Here is a 27,972-nt window from a genome sequence, read left to right as displayed (position 1 = left end):
TGAGGAACAAAGTAATATAGATACACAGCAAATGAGCAATTGTTGTTTATGACTTGTGCACTTTTTAAAACTGAGCCAAAACAGGTAGTGCTGATTCATTTTTTAGACTTTTTGGTGAGTGCCTGGTATATAAAATCACTTCTTTTCCCAATTTATAGATATGTAGGCTCTGAACATAGAGCCCCATGAGAAACAATTCTGCTCTTTCCTATTGCAATCAGCTTCTATCACACAGTCTCGCACAGATAAAAGATTGGCCTTCGTCTTTGATCAGAGCACTCATGCAAATTCCCTGAAGACATAGGCTTTTGTCTTCTCTGAAAGATACCTCCTGCTGCCCACACAACAGCTGTCATCCAGGACTACGCAATGCAAAAAGAAAAAAAGAAACCTAGATGAAGGCACTTGCATCAATGGTCATAAAAGCACCTCTTTTTTTTTATAAGTCCTTGACCGAACCTAATGTTCGTCTTGTCATTTTTAGCATTTGGGAATTATCGTGACGCACACTGTTTTTTTTTTTTTTTTGCAAACTTTTTTTATGTAAAAGTCCCTTTTTAAAAGTAGGTAGCCACACACAAAAATTCATTGAATAGAATTCGATGCTTCAGTGCTTTCTTGGAACAATATGCCAAATGCTGACGTATGGTTGTAGATCTAATGAGGCATCGGTAGAACAGCGATTTAAAAATTCCTGCTAGCTGTTGGTAAGTCGACCTCTGTCAGGTATCACAGCTGATAATGCACAACCACAATCCTGCAGTAAAGTACACAAAAGCAAGGCCAGTATTGCACCGTGCACAGTCTCTTGTTTGTTCACACAGGATATGACCAGAACAGAACGTACACGGGATGAACTGAGAAAGAGCTGGCTGAAAGGAGAGATAGACCGCATTTTAATCCCTCAGTATCCTCTGTGCCTTTTTGTAGCTGCAGGAAGGAGAAGAAGAAGAAGAAAAAAAAATCAGAGCATTGATGCAGCACCCTGGCTTTTTTCATCCATTGGGGAACATCAGGCATTAAGAAATCTAAAAGGAACAAAAGGAGGAAACAACACTAAATCCTACACATCAGCATGCTGGCTCAGTATTGAACCCTATTCCTGGTTATCTTCTCTCACAGCAGAATCCAGTTTCAGTTACAGACCCAAACACATGCAGAGACAACATACGTGTATTCTTCTTCTTCTTTTTTTTGTATTCTCCTCAAATTCATTGCCAATCAGATAAAATATAGCTGCAATATGGGCATATGGGTATTTCTTCGTCTTTTACTTTTTGTCAAACTCTTATTTGCTTGGATTTCATAATGTAAATTGAGTTGAAATTTCGCAGAGCGATCTGCAGTGAATAATGCAGAGGGCAGATAAAGACAGTAAGGTACTGCTCTATACCAACTGTGAGGAAATAACTGCACTGAAATGTCACTGCTTGTACTTTGATTTGCCCATTCAAATGCCTTGAAGCACTGCCGTGGATTTTGTCTTGCATTTGCCATTATCAACGGTGTTGGTGGGAACTGAAGCAGATCTGTATGGGTGCATGCTTTCAGACACATGGATGGATGGGTTATCACCACGAAAGGTGTCCCTCTGTGACTGTCACCAGCCTGGTTCCCATCTAAGCTATCGGTGCAACTCCACTGCTATATTGATAGCTGAAAGAGACAATGGTTCACACAGACCTCTTAATGGGGTGAAGATGCAGATAATAATTTGTGTGTGTGTGTGTGTGTTGTGAACCATGGGGGGTCTAGATAGACTTTAGAGATTAGATCTACTGAACCACCACCACGTTAATCAGGTGGTCAACCATTTTTGACAATTTGACATAAAAAGACAGAAAAATCAGCAAATTGTCGCTGCAAATATTAATGTATTAGGATTAGCAGACATTAGCTCTTGCTCTTTGTTAGTGCTTAGAAATTAATATATTGTCCTTTGTGTCTATAGTGCTTCAGGCTGTAACTGAGTGTGGGAGAGGGCAGAGCTGCAGAGTCTCTCAAAGATTAGCACCAAAAATACAAAAATGCTCTTCTCCAGCACAGTTCTGATACATCTTTTCTCCATCCTGATTTATTATTTCTTTGTCGGATGCCTGGGATTACGGGACTCATTTTGAGCGTTGCCATTTTCGTGATTATGACAAATATTACACGTTCTCTTTTCAGACGTGAGGAAAAGAGCTCTCTCTCTCTCTCTCTCTCTTTCTATCATACACACACATCACATTGTTTACTCACCTCTGAAAACAGAGAAGAGATGTTATGTATTTCATGCAATCTCACCAAGGGAATGAGAGAGAGAGAGAGAAAGAGAGAGAGAGAGTGCACAAAGGGATTCTGAAGCATCTTCACTTTTTCTCACTCTGAGAACTCAGAGGGCTTATGAATGAAACAGCCCCACTGTTGCCATGGCAACAGTTCAAGTTTACTGCCTCGAACACTGCTGAAGTGGATGGGAATCAGAAATTCAAACATCCTGACGGTCAATGAAAGCTCTGTCCATCGCTACATTACCCTCATGGTGCCAACATATATATAGTTATATATATAATGTGTGACCGGCTCAGCATGATTATCACAGGGGTAAGGTTGGAGGTTGGGTACTACATTTTTTGTTAAATTTATGATGTGCCAAAAATCATAATTTACATAATTTAGCATGGACTGAAATGGTTTGCTTAAAGGGATATTTAAGAAGAAATGTCTCAAAAGCCAAAAAAGGAAAAGAAAAATCTATTTTAGATAGTTACAAAACAATGTAACCTCTATGGTCCATTTTGCAACTGAAATTTGTGTTCTGTTTTATCTCTGACTATACTACATACACTGTTGTTGTGGGGGAGAGGTTTGCTGAGTAGAAGATCCAATCACAGGTCAGCTAATATACAGTCCCCCTAGAGCACAAAGGCTTGAGGTCGAATGCTCAAGTGCACTGCAGTAGTATTGGGAATCTTAAACTTTGACTCTCCAGTGGTAGGAACAAACTTGGGTAGAGAAGAGTTGCATTTTGCTCCTTTAAATTTATGTCAGTAAAATTTGGAAGAAAAGTTTGTGCTTTTCAGAGCAACTTGACTTAATGGTACTTTTCAGTTTTACTGGCAAAGAAATATTTTTTTTTATCATTTTATATTTATAATTTTAATTAAGATTTTGTCACTGTCCAGTCAATACATTTGTTTTTTATTTATTTATTTCTTATTATTCATTTATTTATGTTGTGTCCTGACTGCTTCTGTGTCATTCACATCTCTCCTTCTAAAATAGCCTTCAGACAATCTTGTTTTATGTAATGCAATTGATTTCCCCTCTTCCCTCCACTTTATCATTGTTCCTTTTTTTTTTTTGGACATGCAGAACTTTTAAAATAAGCTCATTTAGATATACAAAATAGTTCTCCTGCCAGGATGGAATGGGTGTGTCCTATTTCGCCAAAAGTATTCATAACTGCAAGTTTGACCTCTGTCTTCCTCAATGCTAACTTGTCCAGCTAAGTATTAGTCGCAAATACTACTCATTTTATTAAACATAGTGGAACATAAGCTGTAATTAGGATTAGCAGATATTGCTAGCTCTTTTTATGTTGTTAACCGTTGTAACTAATTTAGTCACACTATGAAATAAACAAAATTAAACAAAATGGAAACAATTAGCAAATGAGATAAAGATCATAACACTTCATTCCTGAACATTGTGTAATTACATGGTGGTGAGTACACCACCAAAGAGCACTAAATAACAGTTTGCATATTTTCTCCCAGGCAAACAACAAGGCTATTCTTAATCACAGTTTCCCGTCAAATTTGGAAATAAGAAAAGAAAGCTAAATTTGCCCAATTGTAAACCACATCAAATAGGCTCTACTATTCTGCCGAGAAACTGGATCCAAATACGACAACAAACCTGATGCTTTGTCATTAACTGTTAGCCTGCCAGGTATTAGTGGCTAAACCTACGATTCAGTTGCACATCTGGACCAGAGGCTCTGATGATACAGTTGCCATCCGTCATGGATTGTCTGTGATCGTTCTGGATTTTGATCGTCCGTCCTGGAAAAGTGGACTCCATCCCGGGGCATAAAATCCAAGCATTACAGGTGTTGTATGCATTAGTATTAGTATGTTGTATGCTAATGAAACTGCTTCAAGTGTGTCTTTTCACTCATACTGTTACCAGACAAAGGATAAGTTTCATTGGTTTAGATTATATCCTCTGTGTAGCAACCACTGTTTTTTATGTCCTTTTTTTCATTTCAAACCTCAACTTTCATAAACTGTGACTGATGTGAAATAAAAGCAATGACACTGATTGAAATAGTTTCTGTATTAATCAGGATCAGGTGCAGCTATGGTCTTCTCATGAGGACCCTTGAACATAATTCATTTTAAACAGTTCATATGCAGTCTGCTGAACATCTTAAAAGTTTGATTTAAAGTTGTAAGGGGCTGCTTTGTGATTTGACCCACTGTCACAATAAAATAGGTCACAAGGTGGCTTAGGCAACATGTAAAACACGTACCTACACTAAAAAATAAAATAAAATATAAAAGTAAATAATAACATAGATTAATAAAAAATGCAATATACATCAGAATGATTGTTTCAATGCTGGTTATGGAACAATTTCCCTGGCAAACATGGCCTAAACAGTCATAAAATTATACTTCTTCTTCTGTATGACTACTGCTATTTACTTTCAGCCATCAGTCGAGTGTCCTGGATCTTTATACAATTGAGGTCACAAACCTAGTTCAATGACCAAATTATGTTGTACCTTAAAAATTCCCATGTTGCAGTTTTGCAAGAGGGAAAAGTATGATTTTGTGATAAGGCCCTTGTGGTATAATTGAAGGATTAGTTGGAATATTTGGATGATGCACACACTACTTTCTATTTCCAATGGTGAATGAGTTGGCGTATTGCTGGGTCCTTCATGGCCCAGCTCTTGCTTTGGCGCTGGAGTTATAGAGACAGATGGGAATTTGGAGGCCACACACCCCTGGGGAAAGACAAACATGATCTCCCACCGAGAGCAATGCAAAATAAGCCATTTTTAGATTGCAATTTACAAGGCTAAACGTCATTTCAGATGCCCAAAATGATCTACCTCATAATTTAGTTTTTGAGTGAACATGTTGGCTACTTTATCAGATCTTAATTGACTGTATGGTGATGCCAGAGATAACCATGGCAACCTCAAGCTAAAAAGTATCACAGACCAGGAGATCCAGTCATATAGACAGAACTGTTGGGGTAGGAGTGAGCGCTGTCCATTTGGATGGGTCGTTGTCTTTTGACCTAGAGGTTCATTGTGACGTTACACTCAGGCTATCTGCTCCTTACTCCAGGAAAATATGACCCCACTCTTTTACAGTTTTGGAGCATTTCATTCTCTTTCTAGAGGGCTTGATGTTGAATAATTTAGATTAAATGAAAGATGGGAGTAATTAAAGGCATCTTCTATAAACTGGGGGAAAAAACAGACCTTTTTTATTCTGTATTGTTCTGAAGGGAAACACAGATTTGGTTTATTTCAGGACAGGCATGGCTTCTGAATTCTAAACTGCCATCAAAAATCCATGGCCACTTTAGCAGTTTTTTGACCTGGTATTTTTTTTTTTTAACTTTGACTTATCTGTTACATGGGGAGGGATACTGCTAGTTGTCAGTGATAAAAAGTAACAATGCTTTTACTTGAGTATAGCATTCAACAGAAATTCACCCTGATACATTTCATCTAAGCTACTTCCGCTAACTCCCAGAGTAACACCATCAGTTGGATTCATAAAAGTTATTCACAAATCCATATTTTATGATCAGATGTACTTTTTGGCATTCACTCATTCAGCATCACTTCTATATCTCAAACTCTCTCTCGCAATTTCATATCTCTAACCGTAACCTTTCAAGCTACTTCAGGTGTGAATTGTCCTCAACTTTTAGTTTTAAATTTTTTTTCTAACAGCCAATTGTATGTCTGATTTACCAAGTGAGAAGAGAGTTTGTATTTTATCATTTGCAATCTTCAAGGACTTCCCACAAAGTAACAGTAATAATTTGCCAGCATGCTCTAGAGTTAATGCACAAAACGGAGTGATTAATTTCATCGTGGATGCATAATGGATCAGTTTTGTGCTGGCACTGTGCAGGGGACAAGAGAGCAAGCAGCATATACGCCGGTAATTAATTTTACAAGATATTCACCCAATAATGAAATACTGGCAGAAAGCCAGTTTAGGCCTACATGACCAACAACAATACTACATTGTTCTGTTGATGCATAGACTGTAAGTGCACACACAAAGGTCTAGTCTGCTCATTTAACATGACAACCTTATAATCTTATACTTCAAAGAGTCACGATCATGTTTATATGTATTCTGGGCTTTATATTTGGTTAAGTGCCATAGTAATAGCTTTCACACATAACCTCGGCATTATCTCTAACAGTTCCAGAACATTCCATCCCAAAGCCACATGTCAGGCTATAGAGCCCATGTGCCACTGCTTGGCACCCGCCCCCGCTACACTGTGCTGGCCCAGAAAAACCTCTTCTCCCTGTGGATAATCTCTGGAAGGAGTTGTACTCCTTGATGCAGAGTCTCTCCAGGATCCTCAGCATGCTCTCCACAAGATCACACGAGACATGAAATGCGTAACCGTGAGCCAATAACCAAACGCTGGCAAACGGTCACACTCTGAACGCAGACGAGGTCCTCTCTGCAGGAAGCGGTACTGCTGGATCAGGAGGGTCTCTAAGATCCCCAACATCCTCCTCCCAAGATAAGAAGATCTGAAATGCATTTCTGTGAGCCAGTGACCAAACACTGCCAAGCAGTCTCACTCTGACCACAGATGAACTCCTGTCTGGATGGATGCTCCCCTCTTTCAGAGACATGCTGAATCAATTTGGAATCATCACCTTTTTCCCTCAGTGCCACAGACAGAACTCCCCATGTAGCAAATATAGGATTATCTCTGTTTATCACTGGAAAGTTCAAAATAAACCCCTCCGCAAAATCACGTATGACTGTTTACATGTGCAAACAGGAGTAACAATTCACAACAATCACAAAAAAAAAAAAAAAAAATACAAAAACATAAATGAAGAATCAGTAAAAGAATAGAATACTCTTTAAAGAATGATGCTATGTTAGCTAAGCCTTTCAGAGTGGAGTTTTAGCATCTCTCATATGTATACCTGTTTTTTCTTTCTATTTTTATACAGCTGTGTAAAACACTGTTTTGCCAGTGGGCAGAAAACAAATTTCTTACTTGTGCATTTCTTTATTCCCGACCCTTTCTTCAAGGCATGTCGGCTCAGTTTGCAGTTGAAATTGTTCTCCCAGAACTCGGCAAACCAGATATTCCTCCTGTTATTTTCCAGAGTGCGGCTGGTGAAGTAACGGTCGAACCCTGGAGAGATCGGTAACACCATTAGTATACTATACAAGAATTTCAGGACAAATGTCAGTCCACTCTCCAGGAACAAATCAGCCAGGGAGAGGATGAACACTGTTCCATAGCTCAGCATTTGGCAAAGTTCGAAACTTGTCCCTCACGCTTACGTACCTTTGATGGACTGGCGTTTTGGCAGGATGGTGACCGCGCCCTCAGCCATCTCCTCCTGGTGCAGCACAGGGGAAATCTTTGAACCCCAGCTGTCTGACCCAACCCACAAGAAATGACCAGTTTGATTGGCCTTCTTTGCAGCCTGCAGCAACCGCCTGAGAGGAAAGAGCAGATTTGAGTTGTTTTTATTTTAGTTTGCCCCCCCCCCCCCCCCCCCCCCCCCCCCTCCAGATTACACCTGGCATATCGGGTATTTGAAAATACAGATGTGACATGATCCAAATGGGAATGTTTTCTCAATATTAACAACATGATCCATTATTTTCGTCAAGTATTTCTCTGTTGCTTTAGCCAACTTTATCTACCATCTGAACTAGGTTTAGGGTCACCTTAAGTGTACTAAAGAACACAGATGTTTCAGTGCCTCACTAGAGAAAAAGGCAAGCAAACAGACAGACAGGTTGTTTGTGGAGGAGTTAATTTCATGACTTTGCAAACATAAAAACAAAACAAAACAAAAAAAAGTTCTGCAAATGAAATGTGATATTCTTCTTTTGACTGTCATAGTTATATCTATTCTCTGTCTGTTGTAATGTTATACAGTAACTCATAATAAAAATAGAAACCCAGTGATGTTTTGAGAGAAACTGTCAACTTGAAAAACAAGATCATTAGGAATAGTCAAGTGTTTTTGACTTAATGCTACTGCAAATCAATATTCAGAATGATTGCAAGTCAATATTTCATTGACAGCTAACGACTGAGAGCATTTAACAGTGAAACACATAAAAATGCTTTACAAAGCAGTTCCATCGATGGGAAAACCAGTCATGCACAGCTAACTGTACTATCAGAACGGGCAAATAACAGAGCTATAAAAGCCTAAGATGTCTCTGGAGTATAGTTTGTCATTGCTGGGAAACAGAACCCAACCACAAGAGATAGCGCTCAGCGTGGAAGCCATTGCTTTGTCTGGGGGAAAATGCCATAAAAACAGACAAAATTAAATAATCTGGGATGTGTTGTCCTAAAGCATTGTAGTGCACAACATTTTTGCAAACTCCGCTCTTAAGACCATTTATTAATTTACAAGTGTTTTCTAAAACTTTCTGAGACTAATCTGGCATTGTGTACTGGAGTCATTAATTTATGTGATCCTTGATGTACTTCTTAATCATTAAGTGCTTCCAAAGTCTTGCTCTACTCATGGCCACAGACAGCAGCTTAGGACAAGATGTGGTTACATGTTGAGGAAATTTCCTCATTTATTTTTAATAGAAACAAAATGCTGTAGTACTATTGTCTGAGATATGTCAAGATTATTATATTGATATATTCCAAGATTATTGATTGAAATTCTTGGGTTGAAACTTAGGAGGAACTTCTTAGCAAACTAGTTACTAACAGATGCTTGCACAGCTTTTTTGTTTGTTTGTTTGTTTGTTTGCTTACAAAAAGATATGCTGCAGGAATCAAATTTTTGGTGGAACATTCATATTGTGCTGCTTTGATAAAGCAGGAAAAGAAAAACACAAAACAGATAAAAACTACATTTTCACCTCTATTTACACAGAATTACATGTCTATGTATATGAGTATGTGTGTTTCCAAGTCAGTGCCCTCTTAAGACCTTTTTTTTGGGGGGGGGGGGGTAATTTAAATCTGAATGAGATTTAAATCAAAAATACTGTGGAAGTGGACTTGGGGAATGTTGTCAGATGACTTGCATAGAGCAGAGGGCATTTCAGTAGACTGGTGTGGAGGCAAAACAGAACAATATTACAAACATTCTCCCAAGATAGGAGGATAAATAAAGGGAAAAATAGCTTTATTTTTCTTAGAATGTTGGGGTTGCTTTGCAGGGTTCGTTATTGTGTATTTAGTTAAATAAATGTATTGCACAAAACTTTGCAATTTCACACTTTTTTCCCCAAAACTAACAGAACATTTCAACTTATAAAAATAAGTGCAAGCAGGCACAAGCACCTTCTTAAGGCTCTCTTTGGTGTTGTCTGTCTGAAATAGAGCTGCAACATGATCTATTGGGCTGCAACATGTAATGCTATTTCTATGATAAATAGCGAACAGAGACACTGCATGTTTACATATCACGATAACTCATAGCTTGGTCAGAGGGCCAACTCTGGTACGGACGTGGTCAGACTTTCAGAGTGTGTCTCTGCCACTGCTGCGTGTCTGCCAACAATCTCCAGTTTTGTCTTTTTAAATTCAGTCAAGTCCTCATTGTGCCTTTTCCCCTCTCACAGACTGTTTTTCTGGACTCTTTTGAGCTAGAGATTCTCCCTCTTGAAATAGATCTTCTTTCTCTCTCTCTCTCTCTCTCACTCACTCTCTCTCTCTCATAGCCAGTGTTCTCCTAACTCTATCCACAGGTATTTACCACAGCTTCTCTCTTAGGTGATGCCCTTTGACTAGGGCCTGTCTGTGAGGGCCTTGGAGATGAACTTGGATTTGAGTGGACGGATGGGTTCAGGAGTGAGTTAGTTGGTCTCATGATGGATAAAACACTCTCCACTTAAGTTGCACTGACGCTGATTGTCCTCTGGCTGTCTATGCCCTCTCTCTTCTCACCCTTTTTTTTTGCCATACTGGAGAAGTTCTGCCACTCTCCCCCCAACATCCAGGTCTTCGCTGTATACTGCATGTGCCATCTTTGGTAGCAACTGTCACTCATTTTTTTGTTGATTTGTTAAGAAGGATTAGTGTTCCAATTATGTTACTGTTTTCTGAGAAATTGGATTCCTTAAATATATTGCTACCATTTTTTTTTAAAAAAAATGATATTAATGAAATGTTATTAGCATGAGAGCAAACCAAAGTGGAAATTAAACATTTTGCTAATTTGATAATCAGTTGTTTGATTGTTCACTGGAGATTAATTCATCCAACAAATCCGTGGGCAAACAAAACAACTTGAAATAAAATAACATTCTCAACATCATAAAGTTTCTCATTTTAGTCATTTCTAAGTCTTACTACCAGAGATCAGGATGTGGGCTAGGGACAGTGAATTTGTAACTTTTCATTTAATTGTTTGAGTGACATTTCATATTTCTGTGTAAAATGTAGATAATGAAATGGCCACACCATGATTTATACGTCATTTAAATCTGAAACAGTTTAAATCTTTCAGTATTGAATGCTCATTCAAGGAATGATGTAACAAAAAAGTGGAAAACAATTTTCCACAATGGAAAGCACTTTTTTCTCTTAATGACTGGCCTTAAGCTGGGCTTCATTAAGGTCTGAGTATTTATAAAATTACAGTACAACAGCTGGGTTCTAATGGAGCAAATTAGTGAATCCAGGTGCAGTGCTCATAACTTGAGCTTTTTCAAATATGTCTTAAGAAGAATTACACACAGAGTCCTGGAAGTCATAAAAATGTATCTTGCCACCATTGTAAACAGCTGCATTTGTCTATTTGTGTTGGGACTTGTGCAAGGACCAGTGAAGCAATAAAAGTTCCATGAGCACATATGTAGACAATATTATGTAGTCAGAATGATTGTTCTGTAAAAATTTAACACATAATATATCAACTCTGCCTTATTCATTGTAATCCCAGAAATAATTTTAATCAATCCATTATATTCTGACGCTTACGATATGGTATAATGCAAACACAAGACTCAACATATAGGCATACATTCCACCGTCAAAGGGCATTTTGGGAGCAGTCAAAAACCTCACATTCTAGTTCTTTGTTTTTATTTTTAACAACAGTGCACCTTGATCATTCATTTATTATTATTTACTTGTTTGTCTTTAGTTTTAAGTGAACTGAAATATAACACAAACCTATGGGACAGAACTGTAAGAGCACGGAATATTCACCTTATGTCGTCCTCATTTGCGAAGATAATGACGACCCTGGCATTTGGATTTTCTCTCAGTCTCTTGATGATATTGTCAAATTCTCCTTGCCTGGGCTCCCGTGGGATCTTAACAGACTGTGAGATGCACACACTCCCTGTGAACAAAGAAGAAAAAATGAATTGTGACAAAATATCTGCAACATTATGTCAAGTGGATGAATGACTTTGTGATGAATTCTAAATACAACAGGGGGAAAAAGAGAATTTTTTTTTTAAAGTTTGAATTCCTTCACAAAAATATAAACGAGGTGAACATAGCATATTCCAAAATACATTTTGTTGTTGTTGTTGTTGTTGTTGTTGTTTTGTGTGTGTGTATGTCTGTTTGGTGTCTTTTTTCTTTTCTTAACTTTTGTCAGTCATGGATATTCTTCATTTTAACAATGACATGGTAGAGGTGAAAGACATCATTTCAAGCTGTTGTCTCATGAAAGTTAAGGGAATAAATCTGCATTTCAGATCCTTTAAAACAGTGTCCTACATGCGAGACCATTTCAGACCTTACAGTCTGTCACAGTGACTGTCACAGTGGGGTCTTGGAGCCAGGGCTCCTGGCCTGTATTCTTGCTGTTTGGGATGACCTACAATTGTAATTACACAGAACTGAACTTTTATGCTCATTGCACTGGCAGTTTATCAGTTTTCCTCTTGCTTCAAGGGAGAGTCTAAAAGTAGTACAACAATAAGGCTATGCCATAAGATCAGTCAGTAGGTAGAACAAAGGAAAATGAAGACATGCAGTTTTAGGTCACACACACACACACACACACACACACACACACACAAATATATATCTCCTTTTTTTCATATTTTCTCTTTTACTTCAGTCTGCCTTCAACAAGATCAGTCAGTGAGTGCCTTGCTAAAGCCAATGATATTCTGCAGTCAGGATCGAGTTTTGGAGACATTTAAGAGAGACATTTGAGAGAAAACAACAACACACTGCTCTTGAACAGTCTCAGTCTGCTTACCTGTGTGTTTTTTTCCTTTTAAATGAAAGATTTTCTGAGGTGAGACGGCATCAGATAAAGGATATTCTCTTGTGAAAACAGGTAAAAAAGAGATACTGATTGTTCAATGGCTGTCTTTTCCTCTTTTACAGTTGGCAAAACTTTTTCAAATAACACTCTGTTTGTCTAACGTTCCTAAAGGACAAAAGCAGCTGGGCTCAGAAATGACACAATATTCCTTTAAAAATGTCAAGCATTTGAACAATAAATGCAATCAACAACAAACAACAATCAAAATCAAACAAAATAAACAAAATAAACAAATGCTTTTTCACCCTGCAGGACATGTTACCACTTACAGTAACACAAACAGTGGTTCAGTCAAAATAACAGCATTGCGAAAAAGAATATGTCGTAAGAATGATTGTCTTGTCAAATTTAATATGTATCAAACAGCATAGAGCTAAAACAACCTGAAAGCATGGTTCCGTTGTTTTCAAATCTCACAATTTCTTTATTAGTTCAATTAGTTCACTAGTTTAATGTTAGGAGTGGGCCTGGAGAGTCCCATGTCATTGCCTTATGAGAAATAGACAAAAATGTTTTGGTAGGTGTCGTTGCCTTTTGAGAAATAGACAAAAATGTTTTGGTAGGTGTCATTGCCTTTTGAGAAATAGACAAAATGTTTGGGTAAGTGTCATTGCCTTTTGAGAAATAGACAAAAATGTTTTGGTAGGTGCAGTGCTTTGGCATTGCATGCACATACACGTTGTAAAAACATTAGCTGAACTTTTTTTGTTTTGTTTTTTCACCCCTACAATTCTGTGTGTATGACATATATAGAAACTGACTGACCTCATCTGATATATGGGAAACGACCATCTGGAGAACTGAAGACACATTCACAGTGAGGAGCAATAATGTGACTGTGTAAAGGAGTCCAAATTTAATTTTACCAGTATAACGCTCTGACCAGATGGAAGATTCTAGATCTTCTACATAAACCAATATCACTGCAGTCAGTGATAGTGATTGGAAATTCAGGCCTAGGGTTCTGCTGCATCTAAACGATTCACTGAAAGGAACTGGGTACATTCTGACACAACGTGATGAACCAGCATCAGCAGTACAGTGCAACTACTGCACATTCCAAACAAGAATACAGTGGTGATTCCCAGCTGTTGGCTCCCTGGCCAAGCCTGGCAGAGAGGGAGTTATTTTATGTAATTTTTTTATGATGGATTTTTCAGTTTGAGTTGATTATATGTGCAAATTATCTGTGAAATGTACCATATTTTATGGTTCGCTAATTGCTTTAGACTTATCAGGACCTCAGACTTTGAGATTGTCTCTCCAGCGAGCCCTTCTCCCACAAGATAATTAGAGCTGACAGGTTGTAGGGATCAGGTTGCCATGACAGCCGTGGGACGGGCTTCGGGGAGGAATATGGTCCCTCCACAGAGACTTCAGGTTCAGTTCTTTCAGTAAAAAAACTCAATTCAATTGTTTATAGCCCTGAAACCCCAATTTGCTCATGTGCTGCTCCACTGGGTTCTCTAATTGTATCTCCCCCTTTACTAGTGTTTTCCCTTTATGTACAATTCTGTATGTATTTATCTCATGAAATCATTCAGCTGGATAACTGATTTGTGGACTACCTTTTATTAGGTGAATTATATCTCCATAGCAGATCTATGTCATCTCTCATTTCTAGTGGGTCACCATAAATTTGCCCCTGCATATGTGCAGGTATGTCCCTGTAGCTTCAGATCTTTCAGGTCACAATGCAAATGAACTTGAATTTTGTGAATGTGTTGAGAAAGATCCTGCCCCACATTCATCTTTATCTGCTTTTGGAGGTTCAATGTGCATGCCATTCCCAAACGTCTCCAAACAAACAAACAAAAAAAGCAGGTTGACACTGATGTGATCATATTTACAATACATGCAAGGATATCCTGTATCCATCATAGCATATCTAGAGGGAAAGAGAAGCAGAAAACTTAAGTGTAAAATGATCTGAGAGGAGACAGCTCAAAATCTAACCCTAAATGTCTGAAAATTCACAGTGTTCTAAAACCAAAATCTGCCTGTCACCCAGAGTCCAATCTGTCCTCTGATCATGTGTCATTCAGTGGGCACTTTATCTGAGTTCTGGGGGATGTCTAGGTAACCCACTGCAGACAGATCCTTCCCGTGTCTTAGAGAATCCACAACAGGAGAATTCGGTCAATACTGAAAAGCCTTAGGTAGGCTTTAAAAAAAAACAAAAAAAACATTCAGCATTAAAATTAAAGAGCTATTTGTGTCCCTTATGAGATATTGTAGGCTGTATCCTAAATAATTGTTTGTACATATAAAAGTGTCATTCTGAGGCTCTGCTTGCATTTGGTAGTAAAGATCCATTCTAAATGATTGTGCTTTTCAGGAGCAACTACAACATTTCTGCCTGTAGGCTCTCCATTAGTATCCAAGGAATGTTAAAAAACCCATCAAGCCAATCAATAAATGTAAACATAAAGAAATGACAGAAATGTAACTGCCAGTGGGGTACCAGCTGACAGAAGGTAAGGATGGGATTTTAAGATATGACTTATTTTACCTTATGACTGTATTTACATTTCTTTGTTTTTATCGTACGTTACAGCTATGATCCAACATTACATCAAGTTTATGAGCAGATATGTATTTATGTTGTAACTATTAAAGTATGAGACATGGCCTTGTTCAGTTGCACTATAATATTGTACCAACACAGCAACAGCTTTTATAAGTAAAACAAGTGCCAAGAAACAGTGTGTGACGTAGAAAAACTCCTTGAATTCACCTTTATTCATTTACATAATATATTCACAAATTTCTCCTTTATCCAGTTTCACTTGTTTGTACATTTAATATGCTGTAACTTGTTAATACTTTATGTTGCGCTTAAAAATAACTTAGGTCTTAGGCGGAGCAAATTATTTGCTCCTGAACAAAAGGCATTTTTACAAAGGTTTGACCTGTCCTTGCTCAAAAAATACCGCTGCTTAATGTTGAAGGCGCTAATTAGAAAGCAGAGGAACTCCTCAAAGGCACCATATGGAAGAGACTTCTTGTCGGCAGGACGCTAGCGTGCATGTACCCAGTGTAGCAGTGTGCATATGCCTCAGAATATCGGGTCGTTTGGAGCGTCCACATGTCTGTGGCGAGGGAGTATCGTCTCTGCAAGAGGCTGACTGAAAGGTCTCTGTCACCACAGTGACCCATTTGCAAGGACAAAGTCTAACTCTGGTTAAATTTCAGAATTCAATCTCTTATCACCCCGTGTTTTGTGAGTTGATAGATAGATAGATAGATAGATAGATAGATAGATAGATAGATAGATAGATAGATAGATAGATAGATAGATAAAGGAATATGCCCAGAATGCACTGGCTGCTCTCAGACATAAACACAAGCAGTGTTCTTCCCACGTCCCACCATGAGCAGGGCAGAGATCCACCTTCGCATTAGGCCTTGATGCTCTCCAAAATTTGTTGTTGGCTCTTGCCCCATCTTATCCTTTCTCTCAGTTGTCAGGCTCTAAAATTTTACAAACGTTAAATGAACGACCACTAAATCTTAATGGCACCATTCCACAATTCATGAATATGACTGGTCATTTGGACAAGCAATTATGATTCAGCACCTGGAGCAGGGCAGAGATAGAGACCTGAGTGGGGGAACAGTTAGTACCCTGTACACGTTTTATGCTCTCCTTATTCTTCAGTAAGAAATGTGCACTTTACATATGTTGTTATATTTGTCCACAAAAAGAGCAGATAGCATTGTGAGTCTTTGTTGTAATCCCATAGGCTGTTGGAAACATTCTTTGTGAGAATAGCTCAAAGCTGTATAGACATATGCATTCCCCTCCGGCTCTGTCACAACAGCTTAAACAGTGAGAGGCAGGGTGGCATGGGTTGGACCCGATTCAGGCTGGCCCATATCACTAATGGAGCATCATCAGTTTAATGAGCCAATTCTGTTCAGTGGTTTCAGTGCAAAGGCTATTTCTTTATTATTCATACAGACGTACGTGTTTGTCCTTTAAAAGTAACTTTTTTCTCTTCACTTTTTGTGTCTGTATTTTTAAACATAACTCTAAAGTACCTTCCTGACAGCAATGGAAAAAAATGAAGTGTGTGGTTCAGATGTTTTTTTTTCCTTTCATTTTTTACAGAAATGACATGACTAAAAACTAATATGTATAATAATTAAGATAAATAACCTGACTTAAAACAGTGCTAAGAACATAAGCGTACTCTAGGGTCAAAACATGAGTCATATTTCTTCAACTATGGAGTGAATAAGTCACTGTATAGCTGACTGTACTGAAAAGCTACAACATGAAAATGACCATCTATGAGTAATGTTCAAAAAAGAAGTGAATGTAAGCATGCTTCCCAAATCCTTGCCAGTTCATGGGACATAAATAAATGCCTTTGGAAAAGGCAGGCGAGCAGGCGAGTGAATGAGCGAGTGAGCAAGATTTCTCTTTTTGATGCTGATCACATGTGATGAGAGCAGCTAACATGGACAGAAGCAAACCCAATAATTTGGGATCAGATTAAGACTCCCTCTGTGAAGGCAAACAGGAATGGTCTTCCAGAGGTCACTGTTCCAAGGCAAGGGGCCAGTATATGGAAAATATCTAAACACTGAATTTGCCTGAATTTGAACAGCTGTACTTGGGAGTTCTGTCCTCCACTAAAAACAGTGGCATCCTAAACAATGGTCATCATGGATAGAAGCACAATTAAATTAGAGGTCCTTTCTTTAAAATCAGTGCAGTCAAGACATCAGCAGGGTAGCTCTAGGGCAATTTTCTTTTACCCATGTATCACTGCTTTGTAGAACTGAACTTTGTGTAACCTTCACAACTTTATTTTCACACTGAGATCTCATAAAAACAGGGTCGTGGCTGCCAGGATATCAAGATGAGACTGAGGTCTAGATGATATTTGATAAAACTGCTGGTCAGATGAGGCATTGCAGATCTTAGAAAGAAATACAGAAGGAAAGAAAGAAAGAAAGAAAGAAAGAAAGAAAGAAAGAAAGAAAGAAAGAAAGAAAGAAAGAAAGAAAGAACCAAAAGAAAATAAACATCAGTTGTCTCATCATTCCATAATAAAATAAATAAATAAATAAATAAATACAAAGGAGCATTGTGGAAAACAGAATTCTCCTCCTGTCACTCTAATCCAAGTTATCAGTAGTCCTGCTTTGAGCATTTTCCTTGGTAATGGAAAAGGCAACGCCCAAGTCAAAGTGACATAGTGTCAGAATCTTATCCTGAGATTTCTGCCGGAGTCAGTTATCCATGCCAGGCACACAGCAAGAGAGCTAAATTGGAGATTTTCACAAAGCATCTATAACTTCAAAGGCCCAAGCAGAGCATCTTCAATAACACTTAAAGACCTTATAAAAAAAAAAAATCAAGTTGACGCGTTTGGGTGAATATGAACAAGAAAGTTGCAGCGTCTAAACTTTTTAGCATGATTTGTTAATGTTTTGTCTCTGACTTTTTCTAAGAGGCAAATGTATAAAAGCCTGTTTGTTTTCCTCTCTGTTGCTGAAAATGGCCGCGCTACTGTGGAGGGGCTTAACTATATGGCTTTGTCTGAGCCTCTCGGAGTTTGTCACCTCGACAGATAGACAGCGTCACATTTCCACAAAAACCAGAGCCCCATATTTTTTAGGCAAGAGGCCGAAACAGTTCAATTTAATCACAAGCCTGTGTTATATGTTCAATAAAAACAATAGGGACCCATCCAACATTGCTCATATTTAAGACTAAGGCCATAGAATCTCACAGGCCAGCTAACGTAAATATGAGCAAATGATCATTCACTTTTGACAGACAATCAATTACTCAAATCTACACACACCAACATGTTGACAAATTTCCGCGTACAGGGATACAGGTGTTTGATATGAAAAACATATTATATATTTTATATTAAAATGTAACGTTTTATTGTTTTAATAATAAAGACATTGAAGTTCTCTATAAAAAAATTCCCTTTATCATTTTGGAAGCTTTGAAGTAGTCACGTAAGTAAGAAAAAAAAAGCTATGTACTAATTGTATTTGTGTGGAGCACTACAGTTTCAGAGCAGAGGGAAATTAGCATACGATTGGAAGAGGAGACAATTTCTCGCATGCCTCAATTATCAGCTCGCCAGGGTCAATTTGGAAGAACTGTTCTTTTAAATGGGTGATTGAACTGTGATATGGAGATGGGACTTCCCTCCTTGAGCTAGTCTGGTGCAAAAACTGTATTTTCAACTGGTATGACCACAATGTTACCACAACAGTAAAAAGAAAAAAGGAAAAAAAAGGCTGGAGGTTAGCATGTCCTCTATCTGTAGTGGAGGAGACCCAATTAAGATTCCCCACGTTTTACCACACAAACAGTGAGAGTAACCTCCTGTACTTGATTAGATTTAACAAGCTTTTTTGATGCTTCCATCAGTATCTCTGTGTGGTATCAATTATATTCTGAAAATCTTATTTGGGGAAACATCTGAAATGAGGACGTGCATATGTGGGATGCGCCTCGCGTCACCCACTCCGTCGTTGGGTTTTTTTTCTGGAGCATGCTGGGTTTGAAGATTGTTTGTCCCTCCGCAGATGACACACTCGAGCTGTGCCACACTTCAGGGCAACAACCTCCCTCTGTGACTTCTTCTGTTAGAAGTCACGTCTGAAGAGTGTTTCTAAAGAAAAAAAAAAAAGAAAGAAAGAAAAAAGAAACGAAAAAAACCCCACTACACCACTTCCTTTCTACTCTTCCAACAATTGACCTGTCAAGGTCCCTCAGCGGTGCTGCGGACACATTATAAATTTTAGCCCTCATTACAAGAACCCCAGCGACTGTGAATACAGGGAGTGGAATGGGAAGTCAAAAAGGGCAAATGACCAAGGACCAGCGTCATTGGCATGATGTTTTTGATAATAGCGTTTTGATCAGTTTCGGCTCTAATGACACTCGGAAAGGTAAGCGGACTTAGCATATTCACTGATGTTTGACGACAGAAGAGTTGGAATCTCGCACGGTATGAGAGCACTGCTTCATGGTGATACTGTTTCGAGACTACAAATCCTTCTGTGGCTGAAGATGGGACACCACCATATGATTCATAACATGAGCTGACAGCCACAGTCTTGAAATTTGGATTTGCCAAAGCAGTTCCCTGAACTTGTCAAAGCAATAGTGAATGAGATGACCTGTCTGAGCAGGACTGATCTAAGCAGTGTCCAAAGCTAGCAAACAACCACTACATCATTCTCTCTGTTCCTGATTCGCTGTAGTGAGGGAAAACATAGGTTTTTTCTTTTCGGAGGGGGGGGGGGGGGGGTTCAGTTCATTTTAATAAAAGCAATGCTATGGATGAAAAATTGTGTAGTATGTCTAGCATATAAATGGGGGAACATTGACAAGACATGGTAACTGAACATGCTTACAATATTTGTAAAGACCTTTTTTTTAAGTAATGCATACGCTATTGAATGTGCAGCAATTACTCAATAGGTAGGTACAAAGAATTTATTCTGGCCACTGTAACAACTCAACTGTGCTGGCACCTCAGTAGGAGATCTACTCACTGTATTACCTCTGAGGAGATCATTACACAGCTAGAAACAGAATGAGCATTACCAAGGTGATTTGTCATCAAATTAATTAAACCAGATTATGCCAGTCTGAGGTGCTCAAAGGGATATATAATGGACCAGAATGCAGAACAATCAAAAGGCTGTTTATTAGAGAATACATGTGATTTAAATATGTGTGGAACCAAATCAAACTGTTCTTGGTGTTACCATCCTGCTGTTGGGCTGTCCATGACAATTTTGCAAACTCATACAACTCCCGTGTTACTCTCCTAATTATCGATATAGATGTTGTGATATTAAGTCTAATGAGTGGAACCAACATGTATGTTCAGCAAGAGCTGTCAGCAGGCAAGAGACCACTGAGAGTGATGTCTGTAGGTTAATGCTCCCCCCTCCCCTCCCCCCTCTCTCTCTCAGAGCATCCTGGGCAGATGTGCAAACACTCTTGTGGCTCCAGGGATGGCTTTGGAGAGCAGGCTTGTGGCTTAAATGAGCCTCATGGTTATTCATAACACACTGCTAGAGCCACAGACTGCTGTAGCGAATCCTGTCAGGACAGCTGTGGGACAGGCAAGGACAGCACCAGGGCTACTCTATCTAATGCCAGACAACAGACTCCCATAAACACAACAAACCCTGCCATGCCAATTAGCCCTGCACAGGATGGCTCTGACTTTAAATACACCAAATTCATATCACTAGGGTGTGCCTTACTGGTGCGTTTTTGTTTTTTGTTTTTTTTGCTGAAAAGGATATTTTGAAAACAATTAGGGGCTTGATCACTGAAGTTTCTGTTTAAGATCTATCTATCTATCTATCTATCTATCTATCTATCTATCTATCTATCTATCTATCTATCTATCTATCTTCATTCATCAGAGCGGTGTACTAATTTGAATCTAAGCATCATTACAATATGTCTTGGTTGATTGAATAATTACATCCTCTCTTTTTTTATGTACCAACTACAAGACCCTCATACAAAAACTCACAAGTGTAAATGCAGGACCTAGTTTGATATTTCTAATGCTTGCCATAGTTTTCAAAAATGCATCATACATTGTTCATTGTAATTGAACAATATTAGCTTTAAAGTCAGAATATTGTTTTTTAAATCCACCCCGCCCCCTTTTTAGAATTCTACTCCCAGTTGGGCATATTCAGTTCCCTGTTCTCTTGTATGTCCCAGCCATTGCTCCCTGTCAGCTCTTGCTCCCAGAGGATGGCAAACTGTGTCCTTAGCGATGCCCAGCCGAACCGGTGGCAATACTGGGATTGAAAAATGGAAACCTCAGCACTGGAGAGAGTCAGGAGATTCTTAGCTACCACGAGTACGGCACCTCTGGTGAATTTTATGACATACAGGGCAACACAACAGGAAGCCATAATCTCGCATCAAGTATGCTGTATTCATAAAAAGAAATACTGATTTATGAAAACAATTTTACAAAGAATCACCATGTTTAAAGCAAATCAGTTTTAAATAAATGTCAAAAAAAGTGGAGTCAGTAGGATTATTAACATTAAGCTTCCATTTAGTATCCAAATATTATTTGTCTGTTCAAACATGTTCTGTCATGCATAATTCATGCATGATTTGGGAGAAGTTTTTTGGCCTTGATGAAAAGCAAAAATGACTTTTCAAATATTAGCATAACTATTTGCCTTCGCCCTTGGTTGTCTTCTCTCCTGACTCTCACAGTTACATTTCTCAATGAAACAATAAAATTGTGAGAATTTTGTCTTATAAATTAAGTCTGCTGTTTGCGACGGTTTCATTTCATGCTCTCGTAATATTTCCTCTCTGCCAAATTGATTGTCTCTCCTAAGTAATTTGGTTCCTGGCAAATCGAATTCACCCTCCACTCAGTGACTCGGATGAGCGACCCAGCGACTTTCACATTCTTATTGTCTTATTCTTTTCGCCAGCAGTTAGAGTCATTTGCGTGTGTGTCAGTCATCAGTCCCTGTCTGGAGCGCTTTGTGACATCCTGTGTGGTCATTCTGTGCGCAGGCGGCTTTTGTTCCAACAACGCCACTTCTACTTTACTCGTGTTTGCTAAAGAAGATTGATGAAAGAAAAGAATCCGCATTCAGACTGGTCTATTTCCACTGTTTCTACTGTCAGTTTTAGTTGCTTCTCTGACAAAGAGAGAATCCCTCTCCCTACCCCAGATTGCACCTGCAGAGGGGTCACTTCCAGGGCCATGGACACAGGAAGAGCTGCCTGACTTCCTCTGCCGTGGGAATAAAGAGCAGGCATGGTGGGGACAACACAAGAGGCTGGAGCAGGGGTAAACAGCCATTTCCTTCGCCCACCCCAACACCACACACATACACACACACACACACGTACACACATGCACACACATTTGTATTGATATCCTAGCTTGGACTTCCCATTGATTCCCATTATCCTGTAAATAAAGAAGACTAACCTATCCCTGACCCTAACCCTAACCCTAACCTTAACTAAAGAAATGTTTTGACACTTTTTGTTTTATCAATAACAACAATATAGTTTAGAGAAATGTTGTTCTCCTCGTGGGGACCAGCATTCGGTCCCCACCAGGCACTTTATGTCAGATTATGGTATCTTACTGGAGACTATCGGTCCCCAGAAAGATACCAAAACATGGTACACACACACACACACACGCACAAAACATGTCCTTCACTTTGCACTGTCGGTCTTCATTTGTGGAAATTGTTTTAGAGTGGCTATGGTTGGCATCCTCATCTTGCTTATTATCTTCCAAATGAATATTTACAGAATAATCTACATAAAAGTCAGTTTTTATCAAATCTTACAACAGAAAGAGTAGGAATATACAAGCCAAAAGAGCACCTTTAGGAGACTGACATAAAAGGTGCTTGGAATAAAATGATCAAATTAAAGGTTACAGTATAGCTTCAGCTTCTGACTTCACTGAGGGGAATATTACGGGAGCTAATGAATTAAATCAATCAATGCTTCCCACAGTTTGACATAACTGAACATTGCTGTAGAACGGCTAGAATTATGGCACAATCGACCAGGCTCTGATGTGGTCTTAGATATTACTTTTGAACAAGTCTGCGAGCAGTTGCTGAGTATCAAATCTAAAAAAAAAAAAAAAATCCGGGCCTGAGGGTATATGTGTTTTTAAAATATGTTTTAATGAGGTAAATTCAATATTTCATCATGTATTTTTTTTATGTGCATATCCTCTTCCATTATTCCATCAGTGTGGGAAAAGGGCCAGGGGCTAAACAGATTAAGGGTTTCAGACATTTTGACCTGACATTTCAAATTGTGAAGGTCTTCGAGGTCTTTGGAAAACCATTCACTGATCATTTGTCCCCTACAGGTCATGTTTACAGTTTGATATACATGTTTCATGTATAAGCTCTCTCCCTCTCTCTCTCTCACTATACATATACATATACATATACATATACATATACATATACACACACACACACACACACACACGTATATATATATAAATATAGTGAGAGAGAGACATATACAAATACATGTACATATACATTAACATATACACAAATGTTCATGGAACATTCTCCGTAATATACAGCATTGTGTCCTGCCAGTGTAGGTTGTAAATATAGAGATATATAGAGTGCCTTCAATGTCATTCATTCATATTCCTTGGCAGATAAATAACTAGTGATGAATATTATTCCTATGCTTATAAAATGGATTGTGAGCGGTCTGACTAAAAGGCCTTGATTTGGAAGACTGCCAAGCCAATGTAGATCCAAGGTCATCTTCTCTAATACTTTTGCTCTTCCAGCAACAGTATTATCTTCTGTTCCATTCAATGTATGCATTTCACTTTAGGCATATTTAGGAACTAAATTATTTGCCATGTTTTTTTTGTTGTTTTGTTTTTTTCCTTGTTCTGTCCTCATTTGGCATGCAACGGTCCATAAAATGGGTCGTTTTTGCTTGTCTACAACATAGACAGGTAGCTACAGGGACAATCCCTGCTAATCCCCAAATTTCTGTATGATTACTTCTGGAAGGCTATCGAGGGGTCAGGACTACGTCTTGATACTTGCATCAATGGGTATGTCATAGCCTGCAAACTTGCAAAAATGACCACAGTCAAGGATAACTGTTGTTCATCATAGCATGGGTGTGAACATTAACAAATCAAAGCACCTAATGACTACATGAAACTGCAAAATATTTTATGGGCTGCCAGCAAAGAAAAAAAAAAGGAAAAAAAAGCTACCATTAAAGTGAAACAAACCAGCACACTCACCATGAGACACCAAAAGCCATGTAAGTATCAACCAAGTCTTTTGTTTAGTCCTTTTATTAAACCAGCTGGACCTATTGACAAAATTACACATTTTGCTGCAAACACACAACCTGTATTTGTCAAATACAGTATTATTCAGCCTGTTTTCTCGGTTCTGATCCAAAAATACTGCTGCTAGCCATAGCAGCTGAAGAGTTAGCATGGGGTGGCTGCTAGCACTTGACAACTGTTACCGTCACTTTCCATCACGCTTCTTATTGCTTGTAGACCAAATGCTTTAGCAGAACACAGAAACCTTTTTGCTACAGTTGGTGATTGTGGTAATGGTGAATCTCGCCTTTTTGATGATATCCATTTTTGATAGGCCACAACAGAGATCAGCAATAAATCTAATGCTTGCTTGGTTCTTCAGATTTACTGCCAACAGATATTCCTCTTCCCCCCAGGCCCCTGTTCTGAATTTTCCCTTTTTAAGGATCAATACAGGAGAACCATAACCATAAGAGCATGATTATATGACACAGTATGATACCCATGCTGTTATAACAGCATTGTGCTAGAACTCCAGCAGTGCCTGCCTGTATTAAAAAAAAAAAAAAAATACATACATACATATATAAAAACCTCCTGAGAACTGGCTCTTTATTTTACTGCATCAGCTATACATGCAGGTATTTCTCAAATGATTCCCTGAAGAATGACAGAATAATAGGAAAATTCTCAGGAGCTCAATTCCAGTCCTGCTAACAAGTGATGCTATTCAATATAAGCTTAAGGAAAAAAAAGAAGAAGAAGACGCAGTTTTTGTGGCCATAGCAGTACATATTCCTAACATGTAGACCAAGCTCATTACAGATGCCATAAGGGGATCTCTTCTTTAATGGTGTGTAGTTTTCTGCATAAAGCAAGTGTAGACACATGGATCTCTGACAGCACATGTCTGATGCTGAGGATCCAAACCTTTATCTCTTCCCTAACACTGTGAAACAGGCTTTGGCCTGTCAGTCAAGTTGAATTTGAAGCTTGGCTGACAAAGATAAATAGTCATTGGACCGCAGGGGGGAAGACAAGACCAAATATAATCAATCATTCCACTCCATCTTTCTCACACAATTCTTGTCTAACAGGAACATTCCCTATTGTTGCTATGAGTGTCAAATGGCCACTTTGTTTTCCCTGTCCATTGTGTGTAATCTAGGTACTGAATTAGGGTGAATTCAGGTGCAACTCTGTGTTGTTGTTCGTGGCCTGTGTTTTTCTCTTCTCTTCTCCTTCAATCAAATAATCCAAATGTTTTTTTTTTCTCATTCTGGAGACATTTCTCTTGTTGGATGGACTAACAACATTAAATAAATGGTTTCAGTCCCTGTACCTGCTTAGCTGGCATATTGCAATTTTTCAAAACATCACCAATAGGATTTAGATAACTATCAAACCTGACAAAGCAAGAAGATAAATTCAGTTTGGAATTGTGACTTATTGATTACAATATATGTGGCCATTGATTGGCTTATGAGTTGCCCTGCTTCAAAGTATACACCACAGGCAATATTTTAGTGAGGCACAACAAAGCATTATAACAAAACACTCCAATATCTGTGCTCTTTCAACTATGTAATGATACAGAAATAATGCAAGGGAATGGAAATGAAACTGCATTAAGTAATTTTTTTCCAGATAATCTCAATATAGCCTTTAACATTTCCATGGGTGGTATATTAAGCGTTCTCTTACTGCGGACCCAAACTTACCATGTTCACGAGCTTTCTGGATGAAGGCGTCAACGCCGCTTTCACCGTAGTTTCCCTCTGACGCCACTGTGGAGACATAGTTCCATTGCATCTCCAGCACTATGTCCACCATGGCCTGGGCTTGGTAAGTGTCGGGTGGAACCACACGGGAGAAGAAGTCATACCGGGTGTTGTCGCTTAGCTCTGGAGCCGTGGAGGCATAGCTCACCTGGGGAATCTGTTTGGGGAAGGGGAGAGAAAAAGAGAGAGAGAGAGAGAGAGATACACATGTTGTTTACCATGTTAAGTACACAACTCACACAAGCCCAGAGATTTCAAGCCCCCCTCAGCCTGATTACAATACACTCCAGCATCGCATAAACCGCAACTCCTGCTGTGCTTTCTCTCCCTCACTGAGCCACAGGTGGTCTCCTTCAAACCGCAGGCGATCAAGGCAGTTCATTCAGAGATAATGTCTGTGTCAAGCCACAGACACCTAAGTCAAAAGAATCCATAAACTTTTAAAGGCAGCCCCAGTTATTGGCAAGGATATATCTGTTTGTTTTAGCGTTGTGTGTTTGTTTGTTTGGTGTTTTCTTCTGCATGGCATGACCATCTCAACTGAATATAAATTTCAGCTTAGTTCACAAGTTTCACAGACTGTGAAGCAGGGTGCTCCAGAGGCGAGACCTGGTTAAGACGCTATTAAACGGCGCAAAGGTCTGTTTGATAGGCTTAAATCTGAGAATCACAGTTCCACTTGCTGCGGTGTGTTGGATACCTGCGGAAAAACAGCTGGGCACGGTTGCTCAGGTAGACAAGTGGGCCAAAGTCACACTCACTGTTCAGTGGCACTCCCAGACAGTCAGGTGCCATCCTAGCTGCAGGTACCTCTGCACAAACAACATGCTCTCCCAAGCACGTCACGTGAAAATGAACGTGATAATTAAACACAGCTACTAGTGTCTACAAATACTGCAACCTGCTTTACATCTCCTGGAAGAGGTTTAGGCTAACTCTTCTCACCTTCGCTGAAGTGTGACTTTCCTTTGAGTGAAATCACCGGTAACTAGGCATTCTAAACATATTCCATGTTTTTTTAAAAGACTGTGATAATGCATTTTAACTCAAAACCTTTTTCATGATGGGGGTTAGATACATATTGCTAACTGAAGCTTTTGTTTCACTTTTCCTTTCTTCTTTCTTCTCTTTTTTTCAAATGCTGAGAAATTGAGACATGACAATGAAGCGAAGTGGGCAGAGCAAAGCCCCCTATTCAGACAAAGTCTGACTGTGTCTATCCAACTCAGGCCAAAATGAAAAGATTTCCACGTGTATCCCCCAAAGCCATCCGCATTAAGCGGTTATCTGCTGAAAAGCACAGAGGCAGTCACAGGTACACCGTATGGGTCATCAGGCAAGTTATACACAATGTCACGTCAGTTCTGGTTAGGAGGAGAAGAGGAGAAATTGAATTTACACTGACACTTGTCAATCAGCAGCGGACAGACTGGAGACATTTAGTGGTCCTTAGAGATCTTGTATAAGCAGACATGAAGTCCTTCATGTCCTAGACCTAACTGTGGCCCCTCACAAGACTAAATGGCCAAATTCAGTTAAAGGAGAACCAAAATTTATGCTTTAAATCACCGTCCCTTCTGTCATAAACTGCTGTTGTTTAGCAAAGTTATTATACACAAGTCAACATCATGAAAACAAGTGTTTTTTGGGCTGGTGTATCAGTTTAAATATTGGTTAAGTGTTCATCAGCCAACAGCTTTAATTAAACGGAAACCGTTTGCCTTCTCTTTTCATTACACACAATTTTGCCACTTGAATTTTTTTTTTTTGTTTTTTTGTATCATCATCATAGCAGGACGCTGTAGCTCTAATTAGAGTGGCAATCCGA

General features: G+C 38.9%; 1 protein-coding gene across 1 annotated transcript in view; it reads right to left on the bottom strand.

The window, feature by feature from the left end:
• grm4 (glutamate receptor, metabotropic 4) overlaps positions 1–27,972 on the bottom strand; it is a 102,399-nt gene that overhangs the window by 30,735 nt on the left and 43,692 nt on the right. The window contains exons 2-5 of the mRNA XM_030776573.1: positions 26,085–26,301; positions 11,431–11,566; positions 7,573–7,727; positions 7,276–7,416 (exon numbers count right to left, since the gene is read on the bottom strand). Of these exons, the coding sequence (XP_030632433.1) occupies positions 7,276–7,416; positions 7,573–7,727; positions 11,431–11,566; positions 26,085–26,301 (649 nt within the window). The remainder of the gene's footprint in view (positions 1–7,275; positions 7,417–7,572; positions 7,728–11,430; positions 11,567–26,084; positions 26,302–27,972) is intronic.

Source organism: Chanos chanos, chromosome 6, assembly GCF_902362185.1.
Source record: "Chanos chanos chromosome 6, fChaCha1.1, whole genome shotgun sequence".
Classification (NCBI taxonomy): Eukaryota; Metazoa; Chordata; class Actinopteri; order Gonorynchiformes; family Chanidae; genus Chanos; species Chanos chanos.
This window is presented reverse-complemented; position numbering and strand designations above follow the sequence as displayed.